This window comes from Oryza brachyantha, chromosome 6 (assembly GCF_000231095.2).
Source record: "Oryza brachyantha chromosome 6, ObraRS2, whole genome shotgun sequence".
In the NCBI taxonomy this organism is placed as follows: Eukaryota; Viridiplantae; Streptophyta; class Magnoliopsida; order Poales; family Poaceae; genus Oryza; species Oryza brachyantha.
This window is the reverse complement of record NC_023168.2, coordinates 684884-706444: the sequence shown is the minus strand read 5'-3', so window position 1 is coordinate 706444 and position 21561 is coordinate 684884. Positions and strand designations below refer to the sequence as shown.

The 21561-nt window shown below is 45.4% G+C and overlaps 5 protein-coding genes across 5 annotated transcripts; 3 read left to right on the top strand and 2 right to left on the bottom strand.

Moving 5' to 3' along the window:
* On the bottom strand, window positions 1-2836 carry LOC102699792. The gene is made up of 2 exons (XM_040525344.1): window positions 600-2836; window positions 1-455 (listed from the first exon to the last, which is right to left on the bottom strand). The coding sequence occupies exons 1-2, from the start codon at window positions 2762-2764 to the stop codon at window positions 194-196; spliced, it is 2427 nt and encodes an 808-aa protein (XP_040381278.1). The 5' UTR covers window positions 2765-2836; the 3' UTR covers window positions 1-193.
* A 2656-nt stretch (window positions 2837-5492) lies between these two features.
* Window positions 5493-6387, bottom strand: LOC121054664. The gene has a single exon (XM_040524854.1). The coding sequence runs from the start codon at window positions 6384-6386 to the stop codon at window positions 5664-5666; it is 723 nt and encodes a 240-aa protein (XP_040380788.1). The 5' UTR covers window position 6387; the 3' UTR covers window positions 5493-5663.
* A 5682-nt stretch (window positions 6388-12069) lies between these two features.
* On the top strand, window positions 12070-12977 carry LOC121054788. Its single transcript, XM_040525497.1, has one exon. It carries the CDS (start codon window positions 12103-12105, stop codon window positions 12811-12813), a length of 711 nt encoding a protein of 236 aa, XP_040381431.1. The 5' UTR covers window positions 12070-12102; the 3' UTR covers window positions 12814-12977.
* A 581-nt stretch (window positions 12978-13558) lies between these two features.
* LOC102723063 (chaperone protein dnaJ GFA2, mitochondrial-like) lies at window positions 13559-18786 on the top strand. Its single transcript, XM_006656512.3, has 17 exons — window positions 13559-13766; window positions 13895-13987; window positions 14077-14168; window positions 14699-14782; window positions 14868-14906; window positions 15228-15350; window positions 15751-15801; window positions 15882-15969; window positions 16061-16125; window positions 16228-16302; window positions 16734-16806; window positions 16900-16991; window positions 17237-17308; window positions 17826-17882; window positions 17969-18017; window positions 18242-18308; window positions 18394-18786. Exons 1-17 carry the CDS (start codon window positions 13658-13660, stop codon window positions 18491-18493), a joined length of 1329 nt encoding a protein of 442 aa, XP_006656575.1. The 5' UTR covers window positions 13559-13657; the 3' UTR covers window positions 18494-18786.
* An 897-nt stretch (window positions 18787-19683) lies between these two features.
* On the top strand, window positions 19684-21260 carry LOC102722777 (glutamate formimidoyltransferase). The gene is made up of 2 exons (XM_040524975.1): window positions 19684-20148; window positions 20229-21260. The coding sequence occupies exons 1-2, from the start codon at window positions 19731-19733 to the stop codon at window positions 20744-20746; spliced, it is 936 nt and encodes a 311-aa protein (XP_040380909.1). The 5' UTR covers window positions 19684-19730; the 3' UTR covers window positions 20747-21260.
* The last annotated feature ends 301 nt before the right edge of the window (window positions 21261-21561 follow it).

The window sequence follows — 21561 nt, the reverse complement described above, 5'->3', positions numbered from 1 at the left end:
AGCACATCCAAAACTAAACGTATACAGCAGAAAATTAGTAGTACGCACGTAACACGTACTCACACAATGACAGTGGTAATATACATACACTATTACATCAAATCAATCAATGAAGGGGAAGAACGAAGGGGAAAAAAAAGAAAATTAAGTGGAAGAACACAAACAAACACAGAATTTTCTTCCAGCTAGCTAGCTAGGGAGTAAGAGTGATCGAGATTTCATCCGACGTGGATTTGTCATGGGCGGACGACGCGGAATATTTTCTGGGCGCGCGGTCAACGCCGGTGTGAGCAGTCAAAGCCCAGAGCGCGGTGATGAACTCGCCTCCCTGGCCGAGCACATTCTCGTGCGCGATGACGAGCTCCTCGTCGCTGGATGGAGCCATGTAGATGATGAGCTCCGTCCAGAACTCCGCGAGGAGCTTCCATGTCGTCTCCAGATCGGCATCTCCATCGCTAGCAACCGCCGTCGCGGTCGCGGTCCCTGTCCCAGTAGCGGTGGCGGTGGCGATGGCGGCAGCGGTGGCAGCGGTGGCGGTGGCGGTGGCGGTCGGAGTAGCGGCAGAAGCGGCGGCAGTGGCGGCGGCAACAGCGGTAGGCCTCTTTATGAACGCGGCCAGCCTTGCGCCGTCGTGCACGACGCCGGGCTTCTCCCTGAGCCCGCCCGGCGGCGCGTTGATGATGGCGCAGGCCCGCGCGCGCGGCGGCGAGAAGTAGTAGCGGCAACAGCCGAGCCTGTCCTTGAGCTCGGTCTTCATGGCCTCGTACACCTCCTCCGCCTTCTCGTAGTAGTCGGGGAGGAGCTCCGGGTGGAAGGCCACCAGGTAGGCGCAGTACCTGGACAGCGTCGTCGCCACGATGAAGTTGTCGCGGAGCTTCTTGGTCTTCTTCGTCGCCTTCTTCTTCAACGCCGTCTCCGGCGGACGGCTGATCTGCTCCAACAGGCCGGTGGCGACGTGCCACGTGAGGATGATCTCCGCGACACTGTCGCTGTCGCACGCCCACATCAGGTCAGTGCGGCTCGCCGCCTCCAGCGCAGCCCTGCCGTTGCTAACAAGCCGGGGCGGCGAGGCGGCGGCGGCGGCGTGCGCCGCGAGGGACTTGACGACGGCGTGCTTGATCTGGTTGGGCACGCGCTTGGTTGAGACGAGCAAGGACATGAGCGCGGGCGGCATGGAGAGGGTGAGTGGCGGCCAGCGAAGGTTGATCGGCGAGAATTGCTTGATGCGAAGGGCCGGGTAGGAGGCCATCAATGGGCGGAGGCACAGGATGGAGCGGAAGAAAGCGCGGAAGGCGCGGCTGTGGCGCCAGCTGGGCTTGGCCGTGTAGGTGCCAAGCAGCGACACCATGAACCAGTTGGAGAGGAGGAAGACGAGGAATTCCCAGAGCTCCTCGTAGAGGTACATGGCGAAGAGGAGGAAGGTGACGGCGAAGTTGACGATGGCGAAAAAGGCGCTCGTCGAGCTGTGGGCGTTGAGGAGGAGGCACAGGAAGGTGTTGACCGCGGTGGATTGGAGGGTGAAGTTGTCCGTCTTGAGGCTGCGGAAGGCGAAGCTGGCGTCGCCATTGCCGCAGAGGATGATGGTCATGAAAAAGACTCCCAAGACCACGATGGGGAGGAGGAAGTAGTTGACGAAGAGGAAGAAGGGGCTCGCGAGGGCGACGGGCACGACGGAGTGGTAGTACTCGATGAGGAAGTTCATCTCGCCGTTCATCATGTCCATCACCGCCACCGCCGTGCCTTCCTCGTCGCGCTCGTCGTACACCCCCTTGAAGATGATGTCGCGGCACTCGCTGGTCTCCGCGCCGCTCATCTCCGGCGGCGGCGGCGGCACGTGCTCGAACCTTCGCCGCAGCAGCTTGAAGAGCGCGAAGGAGAGGCACATCCTCTTGAGGTCGTCGGCGTGGGTGAACATGATGCGAGGTCCGCCGCCGCCGCTCCGACGACGACGGCGATCATCATCATCTTGATCTAGCTCGGACCATATTCTGCCGACGGTGACGAGGGAGGAGCGGCCGGCGTTCTTGATCTTGTAGCCGTCGGCGGTGGCTTTGACATCCAGCCCTCCCTCTCCCGTTACGATGTACTTGCACCGCTTTAGCATGGCATCCCCATGGTCGTCTTTGTCCGCCGCCGCCGTCGTCGTCGTCGTGGAGAACATGTAGGAGTTGATGATCCAGGCGTTCTTGCCACAGTTGTAGGAGCGCTTGCCGACCTCGGTGAAGGCGATCCGCTGCACAAGCTTGGTGGCGCAGAGAACCCAGAACATGCCGAACACCGCCCTCCGGCCGGGGCTCCGGATGTTGGAGAAGACGAGGCTGCCGAGCCAGACAACGCGGCCAGCCCGGAAGATGGTGCCCGAGTAGCCGCGCATGGCGATCTCGTCCACCTTCTTGCGGATGAGCTCCAGGAGGAGCATCCAGGTGAGGATGATCCCGGCGACGAAGTTGAGGTCGGAGTCCGGCGACGAAGGGCCGCCGGAGGAGAGCGGCATGTTCTTGGCCTCGGAGAAGAGGTAGGACATGACCGGGAAGAAGAGCGAGAGCGCGGAGGAGAAGAGGATGCGGACCCGCGGGCTGAGGATGGCGCCCAGCTCCGACATGCCGCCGAACAAGTTGAGATTGGAGAAGAATCCGGCGAGGAACAGCATGAACAGCGAGCCCGACACCAAGCTGAACTCTGCGCTCGAGTCGGCGTACGTGAAGTTGCCCATGGCCGCCGTCGCTGGCATGTACGACACGTTGCAGTAGTAAGACCCCGACATCTTTCACGTCCCTACCTTGATCAATGCCCTGCTGCTAATTCTGCCTAGCTAGCTAGCTGCTAATTAACTCCAACTCTGTGTCTATATATATACATCATCTATCATCTATGTCTATGTACACACGTGCTTACGGATATATCTATCTATATGTCCACGACTTCTTGTACTGCCTCCGTTTTAGAAAATATTATTTTTAATATTATTTATATTTATATGAATACCAATAAATATAGATATAACTCAGTTTACTTAGTGTACTCTTTATATGTATTTATATGTATAGTAGGTTCAATACAATCAATGATATGCATGTCATAAATCTTTCCTTCTGCATATAAGCTCTTACTTGTGTATATATGAGCTAGCTTGGCTCGGCTCTATCTAAACGAGCTAAAAACCCAGCTCAGCTCGACTCATTGGAAAACTCGAGCCGGCTCGTCAGACTTGTAAGCGGCGGATAGAGACACAAGGCAGACGGAGACGGAGACTAATGCACATGGCCCAGGGGAGGCTAGGCGACATGCTAACACCTAGGCGCATGGCGGACTCAGTGGCGGGCGGTGGTGGGCTAGCGGTGTGGAGGCGCAGCAAGACCCGACCGGGCAGCACCGATGGGCGATAGGCGAGCGGCACGACGATGGGAGTTGGAGACTGGAGAGTAGCAGGATCAGTGGCGGCGCGGCACGGTGATGGGAGTGGGAGTTGGAGGCTTGGAGCCAAGCCAGCTAGTGATGGCGAGCAGGAGAGTAGCAGGATGGGCAGCGGCGTGGCGCGGCGATGTGAGCCTGTGATGGACCGATGGCGATGGGAGACAACCACGAAGAGTCGCCCTCGGCGGTTGTGGTGGTGTGTAGAGGAAGGAGAAGGGCAGGTTCGTGAGAGATTGGGAGGGCAAGGGAGTGCGTCGTGCACGTAGGAAGTAGGGTTTTTCCTTTTCTACACGCCTGTGAGGCGTGGGCTACTGCCTACTAGGCTCTTTATGTAGGCCTATCTAGCTCGTTAAGGCTCATGAATAGCTCACGAGACAACTCGAGTTAGCTTGTTGTCTCTAATGAGCAAAAATATTAGCTCTGCTCGCTATGAAAATTCAACAAGCTAGGCCGAGCCGAGCTGAGCTTGTCATGAGTCGAGTAAGCTAACGAGACACAAGCTTTCTATCCAACCCTACTCATATACGCTTCAATGTATATCAAAAGACGGATTGTGCGCATACATCTATCGTACGTACGTACGCTATATTTGTCTTCATCGCATGAGAGCTACCTTTAATTTTGTGTTTTGATCTGTCTTTGCTCTTTGGTATCTATTCCTTAGTTTCCTTTTTAATCCTTTTCCTTTTTGTCTTTAGTTTTATTCCTTTCTTCTCAGTCAAAATTAATTAAAGCCAGCACCATATACGTTGCTTTTATCTTTATATTTTCCACCCCACAATAAAAGAGAAAATTAAAGGCAACATATGCCAGACAAAACCTTGATCAAGCTTTGATTCATCGTACATATATAATTGATCCGCGTAATGATTGCACAACGTTTTGCAAATGATCGATCCATCGAGAGAGGAATCCTATTCCTATCCTCCTTGTAGCCGAGTGCCAGCTGAGTTTTGGTCTTTGATCGGTAGCATGCATATGCGTGGAGCTTTGCCTTACGATCAGTCATCAGGACACTTAATTTGGTCCAGTTAGCTTTGTCCAAAGAGCTGTTCAAGCTCTTTTAATATTCTCCTCTCCAACAAAACTGGATACACCTGTACCACTGCTTATAATCATCATATATATCTTTCGAGAGCTGCTATACATACGACATTTTTGCTACAATAACCGTACGATGCTTGCGTCAGTGCATGTTCACATGCACATCGTACAAAATTTGTACGGGAACAATCGTATGTGTAGCATTATTCTATATCTTTCTATTTACTAATAGCTCTGTTCTAACATAAGTTTATCTTTCTAGTTCAAAAATGGAACTATAGGATGAATTTATTTTAGACCGTGGGAGTAGTGAATTGTCTGGTGCAATTTTATGAGGTGCAACATAAAAATTAAAATTAGATTTAGAACTTCGGGTTCTATAAATATAATTGTAATTTATGCATAATATATTTTACAATGAAATTGAATTTTGCATGCAATAGTTCTTCAAAGTAAAGTATGGTTGGATTTCAGTGACAACTATTACTTCATTGTCCAAAGACAATCGACAAACGGTACCATATTTTTTAATGTAAAAATTTAAAGAACTTTTTTTATAATCCTTAAAATAGTATCATGAGGTATCATATTTTTTATAAAAAATTTAATATCTTAAAGTGCATTGTACCTAAAAGTGCTTAAATTTTATACTAAAAATATCAAGGTATTTTTCAAATATATTAATAAAAAAGACGTCATCTACCACTGGAATATATGTACTATCCATCAGGCAACAGGACGAGCGATGAGCACCCATAAAATTGAAGCGGAACCATCCAAAATATATGTTCCCCGTGAACTTTCTACATTCGGTTATATATAGACACTCGATCTCTTCACCCTGTTGCGATGTTCAATTCAGTATATAGTAGGTATTTATATCTTGAGACGGACTGAGTGATTATTAATATTTAATTTATGGCACTTTATATACTCCATTTCGTAAAGAAAACAGTACGTTGATTTGAATTCCATGGTACTCCAAGGACACTTTTGATTTAACAGTCGTTATTATAATATATAATCATGTGGGATACAGTTTTTCTTTATTGAAACATAAAAAATAAAGGACAGAAGCTAAAATCATGCGAGGGCGCACGTGCACACTAAAATAATTTTGATAGCTCACGTAAAAATTCCTCCACTAATTAACGTTAAGATACATATTAGGCGGTGCAATCCATTAATTAACGTTAAGATACATATTAGGCGGTGCAATTGACAGCCGGATTGATAGTGCCATTCATATGGAATTGGACGTAAGGGCAGTGCACCACGACGTGGTACGACCTGGTGAAGACGGGGCCGACGACGAAGGACACCAGCGCCGTCACAACGACGGTGGCCCGCACGGCGGCACTACCGTCTCGGCATTCATCGCCGTCGAGGAGGAGGCGGCCGCCCCGCACGTCGACTTCGTCGTCGTCGTCGTCCGCCTGCACGACAAGCGACGTCGCACGGAAGCTCGCCGGCGTGCCGGCCGGCTGTGGCGTCCGCCGCTGCTCTTTCAGGTCCCCGGGGTCGACCGGGGCGTGCAACGTCAACGCGCCGCTGCTGCTCTCGTTACGCGTAGGAGGTACGTCGTCGTTGCCGTCGGCGGCCATGATCAGGTCGACGAACACGCTCCTGTAGCTCACCTTGGCGCTGGCGGCGGTGGCTTGGAGTTGGACGGTCAGGTTCAGGGAGATCGTGCTCTCGCTCGACGTACTATTGCTGCTGCTGCTGCTGCTGCTGCAGTTCATCGTCGTATGCACCACCGTGAACTCCACGTGTGCTGGCCTCAGCACGATGGAGATGACTATCACCACGATCGTCACGCCGAGGATTCCGCCCAGACCTGCCAGCACGATGAAATGGCGCCGATCATCACCGTACCTGGATGGTGACGATGGCTCCTCCCCCTCCTCCTCCTGTTCCTCCTCGCCCATAGCTGCTATTAGATTTACAGCTAGCTAGTGTCTCGATCTCTCTGTGTGTGTATATATATCAGCTAGCTAGCTTGTAGACGACAGACTCCGAAGGTTTTTTTTTTACCGTTTTTAAAAAATATGTTAAGATACTAAAAATTTTAGTGTAAAATTATAGAAACTCGAGATACATTATATCTAAAGGACTAAATTTTTATACTGAAAAATATAGTATCTTAAAGTACTTATAGTTTTTTTTAAGCATGTTAAAAAAGCACGACTTAGAAAGAATGAAAGGATCGAGACCAGCGACCGTTTACACACTCCATATATGTATAACATACTTATTGTAGACTTTTAGTATTGTTTAGATTCATTCGTTAATCGATGTACATGTTTTACATCCTGTCGAGATATTTTAGCATTTATATAAATCTAAGTAAGGCTAAAAAATCTTACACCTCATCTTTTGGCCTTGTTTTTGCTTATAAGCCAAAATTTAATTTTGCAACTTTTAAGTTTGAAGTTGATTTTGATTCTTTTTTCATCATGATTTATTTTTCAGTCTTAGCTTTTAAATCGCTGTGAATACATATATAAAAGTTTTATTTACAAATATGTTGTTTAGTTTTTTTCTCGAAAAAACAAAAAGATGGCCCCTTATATTATGAAATGGAGAGAGTACCTATGTACTCCATATAGTGCATATACATACGTGTATGTATATATACAAATATATATATATAATGATCCACAACCCTCACTGTCCAAACAACAGCAATTTTACCATCCTTAAGAAGATACAGGAGGTACCACTGCTTTCTATGTAAAATTTGATACCTCTTGGTATCTTAGATACTAGAAGATACTAAATTTTATATAGAAAACAGTGGTACCTCATGTACCTCCTTAAGAATCCTTAAGAAGAAATGTTCGTCAAACAATATGTATCTTTTGGTGTGCCTGCGTACTCGCGCGCGTGCAGACATCATTAATTGCATTGAGTGTCCGAATCAGAATAAAGGTACTATGTTTAGTTACTAGTTTTCTTTTAAGGGATATTATTATGCTCCTATTTGGAGAGCTTAAAATGTTGAGAATCGTGAGAGCCTAGCTTCTTAAAATATAGAAAAAAAACCCAGGTTTTTCCGTTTCTTGATTCTAGTTTACTATATGTATTCTACAACTATATATTATCATAATCTAGGCGAGAATATAGACTGTTTAGAAAACCTACATATTCTGAAAAAAACTTTAGCCATCAAAAACTCCGCAAACATACCCTACTTTTAGTTAATCTCGATACCAGCTATATAAAGAGTGCTAACTAAGCAACGAACAACGTGCAGCTTTTAAACACCATGATCTCTACCTCTATAGTCACATCTTTTAATCTGATTGGTTTCCTTTTCCATTTTTTTCTTTTTGTCTTGAAGGGTGCCTCCTCGCTCCATCCCTTTTATCATCAGACAATGTTATGATTATGATATTTATTGACATAGGGTTTATCTGGTACCAAGGCGTACATAGAGATTGTAGCAACGAGAAGGACATAGGGGTTTCTATACAGGTTTAGATCCTTTAGATAATAGCCATCAGTTTCACCATTTTACCAATCTCATATCAGTACAATATAAAAGAAGAAAGTCCTAATCTAGTCGGCAACTGTATTAGCATAGAACTCCACAAGCGTTGGTGGTGGTTAGACATCATCGAGCTTCCGTGATGTTGACTTGAAAAGATTTTTATTGTTTGTTCCCTAATTACCCCTCGATGTCTTTTGGTCTCTCAAGTCCTATTGGCTTTGATTGAATCTAAAGAATCATACTAACTATGTTCGTTCGTAGCATATGTTGGAAAATATAAAGATAAAGCAACGTATATGCTCTTTTTAAAATAAACCAGCACGTATTAGTGTTCGTTCGTAGCATGGTCATAAACCCAGTTTCATCCATATACAATCCACAATCTGTTGAGAACACATCCAAGGCCCATAGTTGTGAAAACCCTAAAGTGATTCGAAATAGAAAGAAGGGTAAGCATTGTGAGGTGAATCGACCTGAGAATACTAAGCATCACTTGGCATGGAAACGGTGTGGTGATATGAATAGAGTTAGAAAATGAGATGCGGCAAAATGATGAATTTAATTTATTAAGGAAAATATAGCAATCTAGGAAATCAAGTAATGCATATATGACATGGAGTCATGGATCGGCCTCTATATATATATATATGAATTATTTAGCAGAGCAACGGGATTAAGAAATTAAAGAACAAATCTCACTTAGAAATTAACTAAAGATGTGTTTTTGAGAAACAAATTAAGACATGTATAAGATAAAAACAAATTTTAAGGCACTTGATAAAGTAACTAAAGATACATAGCAAGTTTAAAGTAGAAAATGTCAGGAAGCATATATAAAAGGCCTCACACTATCACGTTAAGTTAAAGTCCAAACATTCATGATATATATACCTAGAGGTAAAGCGTTTGAATTTATTCGTCTTTGCATGCGCATGCACTTTGCAGGTATAGCTAGACGGTGAAGCAAATAACACGGTGCCTCCCAGCTTTTCCCCGATCCATGCCACAAGCTGGAATCACACGCTGCTGTATCTATCTAGCTTAATTAATTATGACTAACATAATTAAAGATTATATATATATATATATATATATGGTCCGCCTAGTGATCAAATGTTTGAAAATTTTAATTTCATCAATTAAATTTGGTCACTGTCGTTGACTGATAATCTGAAGGCGTGCACACACAAGTCAAAAGGCCCATACATGCACCCCTTAGCCTCCCGTGCACTGCGCGCGTGTTTGACAGAAAAAAAAAATCAAACGTTTGATCAATAACAAAAGTATAATATATTAATATATATTATTACTTTTATAATATACAACTTTCTTATGTTGACTACATTAATATGTTTAGTAATTAATACAAAATCATATACAAAACATATTCATTGATATATTAATGAATCTAAACAAATTTAAAAAATCTTATAATATGTAATGACGGGGAATATATATATTTGTGAGTGCGTGCATAGGTTGGTCGCACGTACATATATACAAACATATACACAGGAGATAGGTAGAGCAAGCTTAAGCCATGGAGGCGGCAGAAGAAGGCGGCGGCGTATCGTCGTCGTCGGTGGCGGCAGAACAAGGCGGCGGCGGCGGCGGCGTGTCGTCGGCGGCGGGGAGGACAGCGCTGCTGGGGTGGATCAACGCGGCGCGCTACGTGGCGGGGCTGGCGTTGATGGTGCTGATCGTGGTGATGGTCGCGTACGCCATAAAGGTGGTCGTCCGGGAGAGGCAGCTCGTCTTCACGGTGGCCGACGTGAGGACGGAGCGGTACTACTTCCCGGAGGAGCCCACGCCGGCCAGCAGGCTCCTCCGGTTCGTGCTCAGCCTCCGGGCCTCCAACCCCAGCGACCGCACCGCCGTCTACTACACCGGTCACGTCCAGGCGATCCTGCTCGTCAAGATCATGCCCAACACCACCGTCACCGTCACCTTCCCCATCGACGACATGGTCGTCGGGCCCAAGGGGTCTGTGGCCAGGGAAGCCACGGCCGAGCTCCCCAGCAACACCACGCCGCTCACCATCCCCCCGGCAGCCATCAGCTGGGACACCCTCGTCAACAGCACCACCACCACCATCTACGACGCCGTGCTCCAGCTGCAGGGCAACCTCACGTCGGAGAAGATCTCCGGCGAGAACGCCACGGTCTTCCGCGTCGTCTACACCTGCACGCCGGTCACCGTCCGCGGCCGCCAGGACTACGAAGACTACGAGTACGACTACGACGACGCCGCCGCCTACAACTACGGCCCGCCCTGCTTGCAGACTCGCATCCATCTCTGAATCTTGCGTCCTCTTCGTGTAATTATGTTTCGTACGTGTGTAACTGTTTTAACTTGCATATATTTGTTATTTTTGCTATAGAGTGTAACTTGTATGTTTGTGCAGTGATGTATCACATATTTATCATCTTTACAATTTTTTTCATATTTTTATAACTATTTAGATAACATGAATAGATGAGAAGCTAATGAGGAGATGTCCTCTCGAGAATTTAGAATCCATGCTCCACTTTCACCGTATATCCTAGTATGAGTAAGTTTTTTTTTCTATTTTTGAATAATATCCTGATATATTAAAAAATTTAGATAAAATTTTGATACTTTAAAATATATTGTATATTAAAGCTATTAAATTTTTATATAAAAAATGGTAAATCGATGTATTTTTTGAAGATGGTAACAAAATCCCGTTGAGTAAATGAGTGAACTACCTCCATCCACAATTGATGATCTGTAGCATGTGTCCTTTCATTTTTGTTGCCGTATTAAATAGATATCGCACGTCCTGAGCAAGCATGTATGCAAACTTGATCGATGACATTTGTTTTGTTCTCGCATGCCTGCAACTTCACATTAAAATTAGGGATAATAGGATAACACAATATGAGCCAATGAATACAAATACAGTCTTAATATTGGTGCAAATCCAAATACAGTCTTAATATTGCCCTCTCTCGATCCATCAAAAACTCGTTCTCTAGAGCGCTGCCATCGCTCAACCAGGTTGTCCACACGCTAGAACTTACGCCAACTTGAACGGCACTGCTCTTGGCCGGCCTCTTCTTCTTCCTACACCCAACGCCGGGAGATAGACCTTGACGGCGGCCACCGCAGACCATGGCCGCCAGCAAGATGTCGTCGCCATCGTGGAGCATAGCATCAGCACGGATGACAACGACGTTATATGACTAAACCTAGATTCTTTCGTTTTTCGTCTACTCATTTTTCGATTTATAAAAAATTATATAAAAAAGTTGCCACCGGGTTCCCCATCGGCGAGCCGCTCACTGCATGTCTGCATGCTCGCTGAGCGGTGATCATTTCTACTGGCCCCAGTTGCCACCGCCCCCAACAACCAGTACATCGATGGGCTACGGCCCAAGTCTTCCAACGACGGGCCTTCACTTCGCTCCAGCGAAGTCGGTTTTTTATAGGATTTAGATCATAACTCAATATTATTCACCCTTCTTTTCTAGAGTGTTCAATGGTTAAACTAAGCTTTAGTGTCATGCATGTGCCTTTAACTAAAACTTCCATAACTAATATAATATAAAAAAGTAATAAGTAATCAGCATAGTATTATATTCGAATAAACTCATTATTAGCTGTGCGTTAGGACCATGAGGAAGCCTAATGAACAATACTCTCATCAACCTAGCTTTTGCTACGAAAATGTGAGCAGAATATGTTCCTGCAGTTGCAGAAACAGCTAGTGATTGGCACATTATTGTGGATACCCTAGCTATATTAGTTTTTTTTTTCGGATTTCATGTGTGATCTTTCCAAACTACTAAATATAGTGTATATTTTTTAAAAAAGTGTGTATATAAAAATTTATCATCTCATATTTATAAAATAGCTTTTCTTTAACTTTATAGCAATTAAATTTATTATTCATACTATTAAACATGTATCGAAAAAGTCAGAAAATCTTTCGTCTTCGTCGCCATTCACAGAAAAAGAACGCAGCAGGTTATTCCATTCGATGACATGTTGAGATGCTTGCATTGCCATGCATTTGTGAAATGGTGTAATGGCATCAACGAGATGTGATGCATATATAGAGGTAGCGAGCGATAGGGCGTAGGAGCCGTGTACTTGACGCAGTGTACACTGTACAGTAGTGATCGATCATGGGCGGCGACGAGAAGCGCACCAAGTTCCCGTGGATGGGCGTGGCGCGGTACGCGGTGACCGCGGTGCTCGCGGCGGCGGTGGCGGCGACCGTCGTGGCGGCCGTCGCGACGGTGCTCCGGCCGGTGGAGCTGGACCTGTCGGTGGCCAACGGCGCGGTGTCCGTGGAGCGGCCGGAGTCGGCGGCGTCGCTGATCAAGTTCAGGGTGACCCTCCGCGCCTCCAACCCGAGCGGCCGCGCCGTGGTCCACTTCGGCGGCGACAACCTCGTCCGCCTCCTCGACGGCGCCGCGACGCGGACGGAGCTCGTCGCCTTCACCCTCTCCCCGTTCGTCGTGCCGCAGAAGGAGTCGCACTTCGTGACCAAGGCCGGGTTCCTGAACGCCTCCGCGCTGCCGGGGTCGCTCGCCGCCAGGCTCTACGACGGCGAGAGCGACCAGGTGGTGGTGCAGGCCGTGGCGTCGCTGAGCTTCACCATCGGCGGCGCGCGCGGGGTGAGCGCCGGCAGGCGCGGCCACAACTTCACCTTCCACTGCTGGCCGGTGTCCATCTCCAGCTACTACGAGGTGTCCGGCGGCGACGCCTCGTGCAGCCAACAGACCATGGAGGCGGCGGTCACCGGCCTGGCCAACGACCGCTGCATCGGCGGGCCCTGCCCGCAGCCGTTCAACAACGCCGGCAACTGCTCCGAGAAGAAGCCCCGGCCGTAGGGGATGATCAATTGATACCACAGTGTTTGATTTGATTTTCATATGCTACTGTAATTAATTTACAAAGTGAATAAATAATTGTAATGAAATTGTACCGAAATTTAAATCATATAACACAGCAAATGCTATATGGGAGATTAAAGGCTCAGTTCCGGAAGAGCACAGAAGGTAAAAACTCTCATGTGTTTCTAAGTGTGTTCTTTTAAATACTATATATCTAAAAGTTATTTAAAAAATTATATTAATATTTTTTATGTTCGTAATAGCTAATACTTAATTTATCATTTACAAATAAGATACTTTATTTTATTTTATGTGATCTTCAATTTTTATTCATCCTCACCCTTGAACTCAACCTAACGCCACCAAAAAGTTACTTCATTAATCCGTAAAATACTACACTTTTAGTCCATCTCATACAAATCAATATAAAGATTAGAATTTTTACACTTATTTAAATCTCAATGCATTATTTTATACTTTTTAAATTTCAATCTATTTATCTATCAAACTCCAATATAATAATTAGTCAAGTAAATGAAGATTTTATAAGACTTAAGTCACCGATGACCTGTGCTCCCAAACCCACACTGGAATTCGAAGGCCCAGGAAGGAAGAGGCAGGCCCAGTAGGCCGTATGAATTCGGAGAAAAAGCCCGGACCGGGCCCATCACGAGGCCCGAGAAGGAAGGCCTTCCAGAACGTTCTCTGCTCACCTCGCACTCTCTCTCTCTCTCTCTCTCTCTCTCTCTCCTCCGGTCTTCCTTCTTTAGCGCGAGGCGACGGCGACGGCGACGCCAAGCGACACCACCACCTCGCGCGGGCGCATCCCACCACCACCACCATGCGGCTCCCCGGCGGCGCACGCCTCGCGCTCCTGCTCGCTCGCCGCCGCGCCCTCCACTCCTCCTCCTCTTCCGCCGCGCCCTCGTACGCGTCCCCCTTCCATGGAGGTGAGCCGCGCCGCCTCCCCCGCCACTGGGTCTCCCGATTTCCTGGGGGTGGCTTCCTTGCTGCGGTTGCTTGTGCGGTCCGATCCTTCCAGCGTTTGATGTTTTTTGGTTGACTGCTTGGTGTGCAGCGAGATGGAGCGATGGGTATCGTGCGGCGGCGGCGGCTCCCACTTGGAGGTCGCCGTTTTCCTCGCCGAATAATAGTGCAAGGCTCTTCCACGGTGAGGAGAATGGGGGGGAAGGGATGCTGTTCGGTTTGTTTCTGGTTTGGTGAGCTTGGGCTGAACCAATTGAGTGTGTGATTCCGCAGGGACGAGGCCGGTGGCGGCGAGGGACTATTATGATGTGCTCGGCGTGAGCAGGAACGCCAGCCAGGGGGAGATTAAAAAGGCGTATTATGCGGTATAATTGGTGTTTTTAGGAAATTGGATACTGTTTCTGCTTAACGAAACTATGTCATGATTGGGGTGTAATGTTGATCTATGCTGAACATCTTAGTTCTATTCTGCAATCCTTGGACTGTACAGTAGAGACTGAACTTTTATTTGGTAATTTTGTGTTAAATTTTCAAACTTCCAAAGGCGCAATCATTGTGTGATTCATATATGACATTAGCACTTCTGGACCTGTACTTAGAAATATCATCATCATTCACCCATTTGGAGCAGTAATGTTGACCGCAAGTCGATGAGTATCTACTAGTTTTTTTTCAACCAGCTTGTTTCTCAAAAAACTGGTTTATGGATTCTTGAATAAAGAGCATTCGGGTGGTTTGATTTACTATCTTGATGCAATAAAGGATCGTCCTTAATTATATCCATGTCTTAATTCTGAGTCATTGTAGAACACATTCACATTTCCTTTTCTTTATGCATCATATAAGAAATATGTTTTCATTGCCTTATAACCTGTCTCTTTTGTTATCCTAAAAGCTTGCAAAAAAGCTTCATCCGGATACAAATAAAGGCGATTCTGATGCAGAGAGGAAGTTTCAAGAGGTTCAGCGAGCTTATGAGGTACAATTTTCAGCATGGAATATTTGGGTAAAGGTTTGTTAGTTTCTGAGAGTACTGAGACATACTTATATTTTCCTCTTCTCAGACTTTGAAGGATGAGCAAAAGAGATCATTATATGATCAGGTAACAATTCAACCTATTTCATTGAACAAATGCCAACATTTTAGCTGTCAATGCCTAATGGTCTATTATTTATATTACACGAGTTTGGAACCCCGATTCACTGTTTAGGATAGGCAGGAATATGCTGTCTATCCGTAAGCTTGCAATCACCTTGTAGAGCACTGCCTCAACTTGTTAGCTATCCAATTCTATAAATAGTGGTAGTAATAATTCAACTTGACTATTATGTGACTTTTGCTTTTCGTTGCCAGCAGCGATGTCTTAGAAGTTTACGGTACCAACTTCTGATAGTAAACTTGTCCTTGACCTGACCTTTCACAGGTTGGCCCTGATCAGTATGAGAAAGCTTCTGCTGGAGGAGGACCTGGCGGTCCATTCGAGGGGGGTTTCGGCAATCCATTTGAAGATATTTTCGGTGGAGGTTCTGGTGGCGGAATGAATGACGTATGATATATTTTATTTAATTATTTGTCACCAGTTTTTTTTTATTTTTTGGGCGAATTTTGCTCCTTTTTAGTTTTTATCATTATCCATAACTCATGTTAAGTGAGTATATACAGAAAAAGGTATTGTTGCCTGTGGAAATTCATTTTATCTTTGTAGTTTTCTAGTTATTGAATTGTGTGCTTTAATCATCAGGCACTGCATACTGCAACATTGCCTCTTCAATGTTGTCCAATTTCATCTCAGAAATGGTTTTCTCTTTCTTTCTTTGCTTTTTAATTATTTTACAGCTAGCTAAACAAATAACATCTTGTCATCCTTCTTTTCATAGTGCTGATCACATAGTCATATGAGTATAATGAAACTAACAGGAATTCTATTGTCTTTGTGTATGATTAAGTTCTTTAGAAACATCTTCAGAGAGAGAGAATTTGGCGGACATGATGCCAAGGTTAGCTCTACCCACTTTGTTTCTTCACCTATCATGTTTTTACTCTGTGAAGTTCAGTTTCATGTTTTTACATTCTACAGGTAGCACTTGAAATATCATTTATGGAAGCAGTTCAAGGGTGCACAAAGACGATCAATTTTCAGACTGCTGTTACGTGTGACACCTGCAGTATGTAGATGCACTTCTATTTACTGCACGTATCGAACTATGGCATCCCCTGATTGTTGCTAATGAGAGTCTCCTCTTTTTTTCTTACCAGAGGGAGCTGGCATACCCCCTGGAACCAAACCTGAGACTTGCCTAGCCTGCAGGGGTTCAGGATTTGTTAGTTCTTACTTTAGCACAATTATATCTATTTAATGGTCCATCTCATTTAAATGTTAGTATTGTACTTACTTATCTTTGTTTTCCATGTGCTGTTTGCAGATCTTCATGCAAACTGGTCCCTTCAGGATGCAATCGACATGCACACAGTGTGGTGGTAGTGGGAAGACTGTGAAGGTATGATGCCCCTTTGCGATGTCTTGGTTATCTAGCCTTCAATATATGTAGGATGTTAACTGTTTAGAGCTATTATCCTTAGAAGGGAAATTTAAAATTCCATACCCAGCAGACCAGAATTTCTGTATGAGGGTTTGGTACTTCCAAATTTGGCCAGCAGGCAAGCATTATTCATTGTGTGTATGAATCCTTCTGATTTCTCAGTATGTGATCATGTGACTTGATGTAGGTAGTTACTGACTGCACCTAAAGGCCAGTTGTCTGATATTAGCCAGAAATTAAGAGATACACTTTCTGAATCATCGCATTCTTTATGAAATAAATGCAACTTGACATTTGAAATTATGTTTGCCACTATATGCCTTCTGTATAGTGTCTAGTTTCTGATTAATCTCGATGAGTTGGTGATTGCAATGTTTTTCTGCTGTTAGGAATTTTGCAAGTCATGCAGAGGAAGGAAAGTTGTGCCAGGAACAAAAACCGTCCGACTCGACATAGTGCCTGGTAGTTTTCAAGTTGTTGCAGTTCACGTTATTTGTACCCATATACTCGTATTTGCTGTTACTAAATGCCTTGAGCATTATGTTCTTCATTCAGGTACGGATGATGGTGATGTTATAAAGTTGGTTAGATCTGGTGGAGCAGACCCAGATGGTGGTAGTCCTGGTGATCTTTATGTAACATTGAAGGTTAGTCCTCTCCATGTTTAGCAGTTATACTATTTACCAATGAATGATTATCATAAGCATATGAAGCCCAACTTGGGGTTAGGCAGGGCCAAGCACTTAGTGCACATTGCAACTTGATCCTAGTCCAAGAAGAGTAGTGTATAGCCATTCATTTGTTCTTTTCTTCTTAATGCAATGATACACACTCCTGCATATTCAAGAAAAAGATAATAGGCAGATGACCTTCATAATGCTGCTTTTCCCAGGTTCGTGAGGATCCAGTATTCCGAAGAGAGAAAGGTGATATTCACGTAGATGCTGTATTGAATGTGACTCAGGTAAGTTGGGTCTGCTTATATTTCTGCATCCTAAATTTCTAATGCTTATTACTCTACACAGTTCAGTACTGAACATCCTAGTTGCTAAAATGAGAACTCGGGTACTGACCATACTATTGCTGTTATTACATTCTGTTTTGGCTGGGCTGGTAATCTGAGTGGGAATGCGGCGGTGATCTGTAAGCAGATTATGCCTAGCTTTCTAGGGCTGGGTAATAACAAATTACATGATGTGTTTGTTAAACTTCATCTTGGAGTACCAACTATTGCTAGCAGACTATGTTCCTTATTCCCCGCAGAGCAGACACAACAAATGCTTTTCACATTGATGTGATTGCACATGAGCTAAAATATGTTAGCTTTAGTGAGTAACAATGGTGTGATGATTTTCTGATAATCTCCAGTGATTATGTAGTGATACTAAACCTAGTAAAGCTACTGAGTAAGCATCTCCATAGTTGTTTTCATCATATTTTACCAGTATTCAGATTTGGATTAACTGCATGCATGCTTATAGGCAATTTTGGGCGGGACAGTTCAGGTTCCAACTCTCACTGGAGAGGTTGTTCTAAAGGTAACTTTGAAATCAGCTTACCCTCATGTTTGATCTTCTCATTTGTTTATTATGTCAGGATTCTCCATCTGTATTGTGTATTACAGGTCAAACCTGGTACTCAGCCTGGCCAAAAGGTTGTTCTGAGAGGAAAAGGTAAATTGCATTACATGATGTTTATCTTCTCCTGGGGGGTGTGGTCATGTTCTTCTCTTTGATTTCACATACTGCTGCATATTTAATACTACATGCTCAATTACGCATCTGGGAAAAAATTGTCTTCAAGGACTATTAAATCCAGCAATGTCATGGCTCACAGGGAATTGTTGAGGTTGATTCATTTCATTTTGCCTATAATGATAAACATACTGTATTCACAGGAATCAAGACAAGAAATTCATCGTACTATGGAGACCAGTATGTCCATTTCAATGTCAATATCCCTGCGTAAGTTCCCTTTGCAACTCAACTGTTTTGCCCTATGCTGTTATTGTTACTTGTAGTAAAATTTCACATATATATCTATTCATAGGAATTTGACACCGAGGCAGCGCATGCTGATTGAGGAGTTCGCGAAGGAAGAGCAAGCGGAAGAAGAGAAAGACGCGAAGGCAGCTGGGGCATCAGGATAGATGATTTTAGGAGTGACCCACATTTCATTAGTGCTTTAGTCTCGTCATATATCGCGAGAATTAGAATAGGCTGCTGCCTGAAATTTGCAGGGGCAAGATATAGTTTGGTTGGATGCATGGAATTTTACATGCCAAGATATAGCAGTTTCAAAATTTTGTAGCTGGGAATAATATACAACACGCCGCCTGATGCTGCAATCTCCTAATGTCATTAGTATCAGTGTGATAGGCGGCAGGATCCTGTACTGTATAATTATGTGTTACAAATGTATGGAACCCACGGTACCAATGTCTGCACTCATGGCCCTAATTACTTTGGGATTTCAGGCCACTGTTTTTTTTTTTTTGAGAAAAGGCTTTTCCCAAAGCCCTGCTTTTCATAAAGCCACACAGTGGAACAAAACAAATGTGACCGGGGATACCGGTTTTACATCAGAGCACAGAGAAAAACTAGAACCAACTAGGCGCAAGTAACTCTAGAGAAACGACTTCAGCACAGTTGCACAGGTAACTTTAGAGGCCAGCTAGAAAAAGAAACACACAAGAGCAGACCGTCTAATCCAAGGTTAAAACCAGCTCTAAAGAAGATAAGACTAAACACCACACTTTCTTTCAACCGACACCATTTCTTGACCGCTGAATCCTCCTAGAAGTCATTTGGAGTCTCGAGATCCACTCCTCCATCAAAGAGAGCTCAGATTCCTTCAACAAAGCCTTCCACTGCATAAGAGAACAAATAATGCGAAAGATAATATGTGAGGGAGATTGAAGCAAAATTTCTCTAAAGATCATGTCATTTCTCACTACCCACAGGTGCCAGCAACAAGCAGCAAGCAAACAAACACCAAATTTTTTTTTATGTTTTTGCATTGACATCATGATATCAACTTTGTTTTTCAGATAAGCTACCAAAGAGAGCAATGCTGAATAAAAACTGACTGATCAATTCTGATAAGCAATCAAGTTTGTTTTCTCGCATTTTTTGCCTAGCTAGCAGTGCTCACAATTTCCTTTGAATTTTGTGGTCCCCAACCGCTTGCTGTGTCAAATTTCGTTCGAATAGGTCAGATTTGTTTCAAATATTTGATACGATGGAAACCTCACATGAATCACTCCGATTTCGGTTTTAAAAAATCATCAAATTTCGTCGAATCCCAATACTGCAAACGTTGCTGAATTCTGTCCACACACAAGAACAAATGCCGGTGGATCATCTCGCAGAAGAAAGCAGGATGAGATGACGACGATGGCGATGGCGATGGCGATGAGGCCCACGATGCTGGCGTGCTGCAAGCTCTACATCTCCGAGAGCCGCAACGCCTCCGCCCTGCGCGCCATCGAGCAGGCGGCGCGCGCGGGCGCCGGCGCCGGCGCCGTCCTCGTCAACCGCTTCACCGACGACGCCTACAACCGGGTCGGCTACACGCTCGTCGCGCCCCTCCTCCCGGCGCGGCCGCCGTCGCCGCTGCGGCACGCCGTGTTCGGCATGGTCAGGGCGGCGCTCGAGGCCATCGACTTCGGCGCCCACGCCGGCACGCACCCGCGCCTCGGCGCCGTCGACCACATCTGCTTCCACCCGCTGGCGCAGGCCTCGCTCCGCCACGTCGCTGACCTCGCCGGAGACGTGGCATCCGACATCGGAGACAAGCTCCAAGGTTGGTTGGTTGGTCCTCTTCTCCTTAATTGATTCTCCCTCCAAGAAAGATGGTGGGTTCTAATGGTGGGCTCGCCGCAGTGCCGACGTTTCTGTACGGCGCGGCGCACCGGGAGGGGAGGACACTGGCCACCATCAGGAGGCAGCTCGGCTACTTCAAGCCCAACTCCTCCGGCGACCAATGGAGGGGGGCACCGGACACGCACACCCTACCCGTCGCCCCCGACGCCGGCCCGTCGGAGGGGTCGGCGAGATCCAAGGGCGTGGTGGTCGTCGGCGCCACCGGGTGGGTCGACAACTACAACGTCCCCGTCTACACCGCCGACGTGGAGGCGGCGAGGCGGATCGCCCGCGCCGTCAGCGAGCGCGGCGGCGGGCTCCGTTCCGTGCAGGCGATGGGGCTCGCGCACGGCGACGGCGTCGTGGAGGTCGCCTGCAACCTGCTTGACCCGGCGAGCGTCGGGGCCGAGCAGGTGCAGGGCATGGTGGAGCGGCTCGCCGGCGGCGAGGGCCTCTCCGTCGGCAAAGGCTATTTCACAGATTTCTCGCAGGATAAAATCGTCGAGTTGTACGCGAAATCAACCAACGCTGAGGATTAATCGCACTAATAAAAATTGCAAACGAATTCTTCCCAAAATTAAATTAGGAGTTGATTTGGTGGGAGTCAAACTCAAAATTCAACAATGAAATTTGTCATATCAATTAGTACTAAATACTACCCCACATAGGTGAGGGTTAATTAGACGAACCTAAATACGGAATGAAGTGGACTTGTTCCGAAAACCATCGTACCGACGCGTTGAAAAATCTATTGTTATAATATTAAAACCTTCGTATGATCACATATATAATTTATTTGAAATTCACATCCATTTAATTAAAGATTTTATTGTAAAGTTCTTTTAAGAGGGAGTACAATAATTCACATCATATCAAAGGTTTTTATTTTTAAGAGGGAGTACAATAATTCACATCATATCAAAGGTTTTTATTGTCAAGTTTTTAAAGAGGGGTTACACTAGTGTGATGTAACCACATATGTGAGCTTATGTACAGGGGAAGAGATGTAGCACAGATGAGATAGATCGTGCACTAATATTAAGTATGAATATATACCCAACTTATTATATTAACCAACGAGTAGTTGACTACATTATCAATCTTACTCTAAGATATATTATTAATCTTACTCTAAGCTAGAATGCTTAAAGGACGGAGAGAATGCTTAAAGGACAGTAAGTAATCCTGCATATTTAAATTTGGAGATTGTTTGTAGTGCGTTGGGTTGCCACATGTTCGGATTTGGAGAGTTGGTAGGATGGCGGATTACAGATTTCACTCTCTTTTATAGTACTATAGAGCAACTACAAATACGCCTATGTTTCAAAATGATTATATTTTGAAACAGGAGTAT